Source organism: Rhagoletis pomonella, unplaced genomic scaffold (genome assembly GCF_013731165.1).
Source record: "Rhagoletis pomonella isolate Grant_MI unplaced genomic scaffold, Rhpom_1.0 Rhpom_scaffold_00004, whole genome shotgun sequence".
NCBI lineage: Eukaryota > Metazoa > Arthropoda > Insecta > Diptera > Tephritidae > Rhagoletis > Rhagoletis pomonella.
In genome coordinates, this window is record NW_023458558.1 from 12,941,226 (window position 1) to 12,950,926 (window position 9,701).

At 37.3% G+C, this 9,701-nt stretch overlaps 1 protein-coding gene across 1 annotated transcript in view; it reads right to left on the reverse strand.

Annotated features, from left to right (window-relative positions):
- Positions 1-1,476: 1,476 nt before the first annotated feature.
- LOC118737028 overlaps positions 1,477-9,701 on the reverse strand; it is a 16,209-nt gene continuing 7,984 nt past the window's right edge. Inside the window, exon 3 of the mRNA XM_036467261.1 lies at positions 1,477-4,547. Within this exon, the coding sequence (XP_036323154.1) occupies positions 2,673-4,547 (1,875 nt within the window). The 3' untranslated portion in view covers positions 1,477-2,672. The remainder of the gene's footprint in view (positions 4,548-9,701) is intronic.

A 9,701-nucleotide genomic window follows, 5' to 3' on the forward strand; every position in this document is an offset into this window, starting at 1 on the left:
TATTCCAGCATGTTATTGTTTTTGGTATCGTTGGTATTGCTAAAGTGAGTAAATACTAAGTGCATACCTAGCTATGTATGGCTATAGCAACGCGCAAAGTGAAAAGCGAGCTTCAGTTTCCACAAAAACATCACAAAATAACAACAGTGCGCCAGCAAACAACAACAACTCGTATAAATAAATTGGTGGCAAAAGTTGAAACTTAATTTGCGCATGAATTATGTGCTCCGATGCCATTGGTGCCGCCGGTCGACGTACATACGCTGTTGCACTTTATGTATGCACTTATGTATATATGTGATGCAAGCGAAGCAAGTCCTTTCAAGGAAGTTGCCTGGAGAGCATGCATGTATTTGTGTGTGTGTGTGTGTGTGTGGGTTCGACACATCGGCAACGTAATGCGCTTGTAGTTAAGCATTAAAAGTTTGTTGCTGTTGGTTGGCACGTGTGGCCTTTACGAAACTTTCTTCGCTCACAGACTCACCAACCTGCACACATTTGCTGGCGTATACAAGTATTTTGTGTGTATGTATGCGAGTATCGATATACGTACAAAGGACGCACTGCATGCGTTAGTCTGGTTGCAAGCGCCGGTGCCCACTCCTGATTTATGCGTTTGTTCGTAAAACCCCGCACATTCTTCGGCTACTTTATTTCACTTGTTATAATTGTTGTTGTTTGTTGTTTTCGTTTCATTTTTGCCGAGTTGTAAGCTCATTTTTCGGTTAATTAATTTTTTAACAAATCGTTTTATTACAATTACTGGTTGTGCTCGGCATCATTCATAGTGTGCTTGAGCGTGTGCAAGGTAGGTTTGCTTTCGTTTACGAATGCTTGCAACAACATGGCAGTATATTATGAACAGGAGTAATTACCATTGTTTGGACAAATTATGTTATTGCTCTCTGGACAGATAGACAATTGCTGGATATAGGAAAGTTATTGTAGGCAAGGTTTGCATCGCAAAATCTGGCATTATTAAAAAATATATATTTATATATCGCAGTAGAATATTAAATCTTTTGACATACAACAGCTCCGCTGGCTTGGCGAGGTCGTTGGAATAGACAGCGACGCTCCAGCCTTGAAAGTATTGAAAGTCGGAACCCGCTGGTGGCAGCAGAGGTAGAGGAAGGAACAAAATCGATAAGGCAATGAAAATAAATAATTTTTTCAGAATTTTCTTTATTTTTCGTATAGAAACTTCTTTACGAGTTCGTGTCAATCACTTCATATAATTGCCTTTGAAGATTCGTAAAAAACTCGCCACAGAAATAAGATACTCCTAAGAATTTTGTTAAGATTTCGAGAACTTTGGTTTGCAGGGCAGAATCAAATATAAAATAAGTTAAAGTTTTCGAATATTTTAATTTATTTATTATTGCGATAAAAAACAATCACTTACATGTTCGCAGGCCATCAAGATATTTTTTTATTCTTTTTATTTAAAAAACTAGTAAAGGGAAGACGCTTTAATCACTAAAAGGAAATGTATTACAGGAACAACTTAAATTCATTATTGAGTTGATTTACTAAAGTACAAATTTTTAAAACTTTAAAAAAGTTTTACTTAATTCCCTAACTTAAAAAAATGGATATTAAACTAGTATCAATAATTTTGCATAAGAAAATGAAAAATAAGCAAGCAATTTCTAAAATTAGAATTATATGGGTATTCATGGAAGCGCGTAAATGCATCGTAACCGCGCAAACCTCGTCTAACAAACCGATTTTCCATATAAAATCAAGTAAGTTTACGTGGTTACGAGGCATTTACGCATTTAGATAAATTGTCCTATAATAAAACTGGGCAAAGTTTGTCGCCTTTCAAAAATACAGCTTAAAAATAATGCATGAGAATACCACTTAGTACTACTATAATAAAAGCTAACTAAAAAGGAAAAGAAATCAATGTATGTACGTCGCATGCAAAACGGTAACCAAAAGATGCAAGAAACGTCGTTTTTTGAAAACTTTCTGACATCAAAAAATATCTTTATAAAATATTAGGCGTTTTCTCTAAGTCTTGCGAAGCCTTTGCGCGTTGTGCGGATTGCAAAGTTTTCCCATAGGAACACCAGTTATGCCGTGAAAGGGTTTTGAATGACTTAGAGAATACATCTATTGAAAAAATATTGCCTTTTTTACGAAAAAAAAAACAAAATATTTTCTAAGATTTTTTTTTTTAATTTTTGTACTAAGAAAAAGCTAAGTAGTTGGCTAAAACTCAAGCATTTTGAGATCTTTGGAAGCATATAACACTTTCTATTCATACAAATGCTTAAAGATAAATATTTACTTAGTTGGTATTTTTTTGGCAAAAATATTTTTTGGTCTTTGGTGGAAGCCGTAGTAGTTATCATATATGTATGTATGTAAATGTCTAAAAATACTCCTACTGCAATACATTAACTAACTCTTACTTTTACTATTATTTGCTATGCTAAACTTAAAGCTCATTGTACGATGCATCTAGCGGAGCAGTGATTTAATTATCATTAGTTCGAAATCAGCTGATGCCGCCAATGCCGCTACTGCTGCCGCTAATGGCATCCTCCGATACCAAATTGATTGTGCCGCAAACTATGTGTTAGATTGGAAGTTTTTGTATGTATGTATGTATGTATGTATGTATGTATGGTAGAGTGTGCACGCCAGTATGCGCTGCAACACTAAATGAAACTCTGCAAATAATCCATCTCGAAATTATTTGCATAATCCGATTCGGCATTGCTGCTATCGCCGCCGCCGCCACCGCCGCCACCGCCATCTTCATTGCCCCCACTAGACATTTGTGCCACTCCGCTGCTTTGTCCATTAGCCGCTTTCGCCGTTGCGTTGCATTGTTTATTTAGGTTAATGGCATGTTTCGCATTGGCACTGCGCTGGTTGGCTGCAACGGCATCGCCATCGACCACGGCGTCGGCATTTATCTCATCGCCGCTGGGGCTATCGATTTCATCCCCACAATCGAATGTCTCGGCCCACATACGTTTTACATACTCGAACGAGACAAACTCTTCCGCTGATGGTTGTGGTGGCGGTGGTGGTGGTGGTGGCGTGGACGGTGTAGCGGGGCTATGACCGTCGCCGCTAATTTTGTTGCTCCCTCCTGCCTCCTTAGCAGCCAAATCGGTGCGTTCGGTCTCCTCACTAATATTGCTAATAGCCGTCAAATTAGCGGCATTTCTATGAGACATATATTTGTTGCCATTCGATGTTGTATGCCACATAAGTGCATGTGCTGCTGTTGCATTTGTTGTTGTTGCTGTTGCTTTTGCACTCGGCTTTATTGACTGTTTGCTGGCACGGCGGCCACTATTTGCAGGTTTCGGTTTCAACAGCAAAAAATGTTTCAGTTCGTTTAATTGATTGATGCGCTCAGAGTTGCTGCTGCTGCTGCAATTGCTGTTGTTGTTGTTTTTGATTTTGTTGTCATTGCTAAGCACACTCAACGCATCCATTTCCTGTTCCTTGCACGTTGCATATGAGCTGAATGTGCCCGGGGGCTTGTTAATGGCCTCATTGCTGCCGCCGCCACAGTTGCTGTTGCTATTGCTGTTGCTGTTGTTGTCGTCATCGCTGCAATCAATTGAATTCTCATTCTGATTGTGTTCGATGGTCACAATGCAATTTGACAATTCATTAAAGTTCATCGAATTGTTTTTGCAATTACTCGCGCTAATGTTGTTGCCACAATCACTTTTGTTGTTGTTGTTGTTGTTGTTGTTCACATTGTTGCCACTCGCATTAGTGGCGGTAACAAATACTGTGGGCATGTCGCTAATACTCAACGCATTATTGGCATGTTGCATGATCGTAAAGGGCATTGGTGTTGACGTTTTGCAAACGTTTGTTGTTATTGTTGGTAGGGTTGCTGCAGCTGTTGCTGTTGTTGTGGCGTGTAATTTCACAGGCCTCAACATTTTTGTTGTTATATCAGTTGATATTGTCATTAACTCAACGTGGTTGTCATAATAACCGCACTGATTGTTGCTATTGCTATTGCTGCTGTTGTTGTTGTTATTGTTGTTGCTGCCGTTAGTCTTGCTATTGTTGTGGCGTGTTGATATTTCACTACAACTGTTGCTGCGTTGTTGTCGCGTATACTGTTGTGGTTGCCTTGTTTCAAGTTGCTGTTGTTGTAGTTGCTGTTGTTGTTGTTGTTTTTGTTGCTGCTGCTGCTGCTGTTGACTCAGTGTATTATTCATTAATTTGCTGCCAATTAGTGTCGTTTGCGCAAATGTCTTTGCTGTTGTTGCTGTTGTTGTTGATGTTGTTTTTGTTGATGTTGCTAATGCCGGCGCGCCAGTTGTTTTAGCTGTTGCATTGACCAGTGATGACTCCGAGTGTCGCCGCATTTTAGCTGTTGTTGCTTTGCTCGCGCCATTGTTGACTTTTTTGCAGCCGCTAGCCGCACTCGCCGACTTTCGACGTCCCAAGTGGCCATTGGCATTGCGCAGCGCGTGGTTTTTGACATGCTTCCGCAGGCTGGAGGGATCCGTGTAGCGCTTTGTACAGCCGGGCAATTGACACGCATATGGTTTCTGCAAGAGAATTAAAATCAAGTTAGAGTACGTTGTTTAAATACTTTTTCTAGTTACGATAATAAAAAACAATCGTAAACATATTTTTTCAGTAAAATATATAATGTAAATACAAATTGAAATGTTGTATATGAATCGCGGCTAAATCGGAAGTTTTTCCCCCTTCTTTAAGGACGATTTATTTCGGAACAAAGTATGCATGTAGCTAAGTCGGTGCTTAAAATATCAGCATCACGGGCCACCCTGTTTTTTTGTTTTACTTACAAACTAAATTCATCCACGAAAGTTTAAAACTTAAAAGAAAAAAATTCCGTTCACTACCAGGGTTTGAAAAAATTTGTTTTTTTGTATCGCAGAAATTCTAAAAGGTTTTAAATTTTACGAATTTATGATTAATATGTCATACATAGCTCTGGTTTTAGCTCTTAGAAAAACTAAGCTTCCTCTGGATCTACAGAGTTTTAACCACAGTCGAAGCGAATTTAACCAACTCCATAAACAGCTCCTTAGACAAAACATATTTACCTCCCTTAATTAGAGTGCGACCTAAACTAAATCCATCCCCATTCTGGCATTAAACAAATTCTAGGCGTAATTCGACCGGCTTTAATAATAGATTTTAATATAATAGCTGCGTGTCTAAAACTAGGCAATAAACTTGCAGGCGGATCTCATATAGGCGGGAAAAAAGTAGTTGACCATCGGTGTCCCCTTAGGGGAGCTTAACCTGTAATGAACTTTAAAAAAAAAGCTTATCTAAATACGTTTTTGGTTCGGGCAACCATAAAATGGAATCCATGGCGCACAAATACTATGTATGTATTTAAACCATTTTAAACAGTTCACAGCCTACTGTTTTCATGCCAAAAACGGAACAAATTTAAAACTTACTTTTTTTTCTTTTTTAAGGTAATTTTAAAGGTCGTTCTATTTTTTATATTTCGAGGAGACTACTCTTCTGAAATCTGTTTTCGTTTTCGTTCTCGAAATATAAGATTTTGTTAGGGAAAAATTAATTTTTCAGACTGCTATCGTTACTAAAGAACACTATTTATAAGGTGATTGACTCGGTTTCTCCAAATCGGGTTCAGCCAGTTTTTTGAATATTTTTAGATGGTTTTTTAATATTTTTTTTTTCGAATTCCGAGTAAGGCAATCCCACACATTAAGCGCCTAATCATAGCAGTGTAATCGTTTCGGCATACTAAAGTATGAAGCTTTTATTACGAACGCATGTATTTGAATGATGATCTGTACATTACAATAATAATCATGTTTTCGCCTAATCATAAAAGCTTCATGAATCGAAGCGCCCAACATTGTCAGGCGCTTGCTGTTTTGAAATCGTCATTTATTTACTTTTTTGTGTTGGAAATAAAAATTATTTGTCACTTCAATAGGAAATAACTGAGAATTAATGATTTTGTGCTAAAATTCGTGCTAATAGTACTAAACTATAAGCCTATGCAATATTTTACTGCAGAAATATTCGCGAAAGTGTATCATTGAAAAAGAACGGCCAGAAAATACATATATAATGTGTGGTATGTGTGTGCCTCAAGGGCTTATGCAGGGCGCGGTAGTGTGCAGAAGTGGAGTCGTCATGCATTCGTTTCGGCATGTCGAAACGATTACTCTACTAAGATTAGGCGCGTAATGTGTGGAGTGCCTAAGCCGGATACTTCCGGTCTTCATATACCAGAATATGAAAATTCGAAACTTTTATTTTGTTTAAACTAGGAAATTTTTATTGATTTTATACATATAAAAATTAGAAAATTAGCACTGCTTTCTAAATATGAATGAATTCGGATCATAAATACTGATTTGCCAAATATATCAACTCGTGCGCAACCTATCAGGAAGAATTTTAGTGGAGTTATTCCTTTTCATGTAGTTAATATACGTTCTAAATATGAACAAAATCGGATTATAAATACGAGTTTTTTAAAGATCTCGACTCCTGTGCCACCTATCGGATTTCGTGAGCCAACTGTGAACTTTCAAGTCTCTAGGTCATCAGGTAGTTGGTCAAAAGTTGATTGCAAGATTTGCCCCTAACAAACATTCATGGAATTTAATGATTGAGATTTGACTAAGGTGTTGATTGATTCTTAATAGTAAATGGCCTGTTTATAATAGACTATATATATGATGTAGGTCTGATTCATCGGAGGGATGTATTTAATTTCATACCCAAAAGACAGTCGGTTCTACATGTTCGAGTTTTTTCCGTCAAGGAACTTTTATTCTAGCGATCGAACCTTGTAAAGTACGGTGAACCACATTATGTGTGAATTTTTTAGTATAAGGCTTATTTAACTACTTTGCTATTTTATGAATTTAGTACAAAGTAAGATAACCTTTTAGTACCTAAAGACCGGCAACTACGGAGTCACATGTGTATGTTTGTAAGCACAGGTCATAGAGTTATGTGTACGCACAAGAAGCACTAAAAGCGGTCACAACATAATATCAACACAACAACAAGGAAAAAGAACGAAACATTGCCTACTCCGCAATAACAGCTAGTACACGCCAACTATGCAGACTATGCTCATACGAGGGGGCATGTCCTTTAGCAGTGAAGCCCGTGTTCCAACTTGAAAGAGGCACTGCTATCTAATGCTATAATAGCCATAGTAGCGACAACTATATATGTACATATATGTAAAAGCAAAAACAATCATTGTAACATCGCCAAAACGTAAATCATTTAATTTTTGAAAGCATTTGCAGCAAGTGCATATGGCTGACGCTAGTCAAATTTTACTCGGCAGTAAATAGCACCCACGACAACCTAAATTAAGTAGAATGCATTATATTAGTGCGTGCGTATATGTATGTATGTATGTGCCAATCTATGTTTGCATGCTAGGTTTGTGGGCTAAGAGCTTTGTTGTGTATGTACACCCTCCAACCATTGCACCGATAATTTGCTATTCAAACACATGCGCTGCTCAATGCCACGTGTACATATGCGTACATATATACATATCTACATGTTGCCACAACAATGCTGCTCTGCCTGTCATGCGCTTTATGCTACATATTATAGCTATTCACAAGCAACTTATGCACATTTTCTTATTATTGTTGTTGTTGTTGTTGTTGCTGTTGTTGTCCTTGTTGATGTGGCTAACGCGATTGTGTGCTCGATACTGCTAATAATTTAGGTTTTGTTGCTGCCATTCTGTGGCCGCACACGGGCACATATGCACTAATATGTGTACATATGTGTACATATGTATGTACATACAAACATACTGCAGCGCATTGATAGTTGCATGTTGCAGCGATAAATCAAATAAACAGCCAAACTTCAGAATAACCAACGAAAACAGTATGGCTGCAACACCAGTCACATGCAACTAAATATACACAACAACAAACACTTTTTCAGCCACCGAAATTCACTTTGTACTACTCTGCTGCCGTAATGTTTGGCTTTATTGCAGAAGCGCTGCCTCAGCTGCCAACAACTACAATGTACATATCTGAGTAAATATGTGTGTGCATGTAGAGAAGCTGCTTTTGTGTGCAATTACTAAGCATTGCCAGGAACATAGCAAGTCCTGCGCTTGCTGTTACTTGCCGCAGCCACTATTTACCCCTTTGGTGTGGCTTTCTGACAGCCTTGCTGCTGTAGCTGCTGAGTGCTTTCTACTATCGCCACAACCGCCTCCGCATTTATTGCCTTGTTGCAGACTTTGTTCGCTCTAATTCACAGCAATATGTGTCTTTACGAGTGCACTTTCGCATTTGTATGTCGTCGTATGTACTCGCATGTGTTCACTGTTGCTTTCTGTCAGCTTTTGCTGATGAATTTCGCAATAAAGCATATGTTGTTGATAGGTCAATAGCGCAACACCACTCACGGCTCGACTTAATTTGTTGCAAATTTTGACGGCGAAAACAACATTTCGGCGAAAGAAAACAGTTTGCGAAAGCTTTCAACTTGTTGCCACTTTGTTATTGAAATCTTGACGACTGAACTACAGAAATCTACTCGAATTTGGACTTATTTTGAATTTCAATGGATGGAAAGTAAGTCTTTGTTTTAAGAAATGTCTGGAGTTTTTGTATTCCATTTTCATTGTAGTTGAGTTAATGGCATCGAACGGAGTACGCCGAACACTAAATCAATAGGTCGCCGTGTGTTTGATGTGGCTGCTCGGCTAGAGGTATGTAATTGTTATTAACAACGGGTCAGCTAAGACTTTTTGAAAACCAATATTCAAAAAAGGTTACTGTTTAATCTTAGCATCAGACAGAGTAGTGGGTAAAAAAAAAGTGGGCAGTCTTAAAATTTTACAGGATAAATATATGGTTAAGGTCGGATTTTAAATGCTCCCACTCAAGAGGATTGTTCTATATCAAAAAACGTGTTTTTATTTTGAAATCCAAAAATATTTACAAAGCGCTCAAAGCTTTCCATTTAGTATGTATTTTATATGGTAAAAAACAATTCTTCTGATAAATGGTACAGAATTCCTTGAAAATTAATATTTTTCGATCGGGAAACTTTTTGATCTCTTCCCGAGATTTTCAATAGTAATATCCAATTATTTCTTTAACAATTTTCAAGTATTACACACTTTTTATAGCATCCTTAAAAACACAAAAAATTGCCAGTGTTACAAAGTGGTAAAACAAAAAATTAGATATTATTATTGCAAATGGCCTGAATAGAAACAGAGTTTCTGATCGAAAAAAGTTTTTTTTCGCATATAAAATGCATGCAAAACTTTGAGCGCTTTGATCGGCATCTAAATATTTTTTGATTTCAAAATCAAAAAACAGGGTATAGAACAGTATAGAACACGCCAATAAAATTCGTACTTTTCTTTTTCACGTGCAACTTTTAACCACCTTAATATACATACATATTCTGGATCATTTTACATGCAACCGAAAGCTGCTCGTAATATGGTCCCCGCATATGAAATACCGTTAATATTAATGAGGAACTACTATTGGGTCAAATTGACACAAATTTTCAGAAAATGTATGTACTTTTAATAAGCAATCCAAACACAAATGAAGCTTACAAAGAGTGACAAAAACCCGAATGCTTCAATTTTTACAATCAAAAAACGAAAATCAAACCAAATTAGGTCAATTTAATTTTATATTTTTTTTTATTTTTTTGTT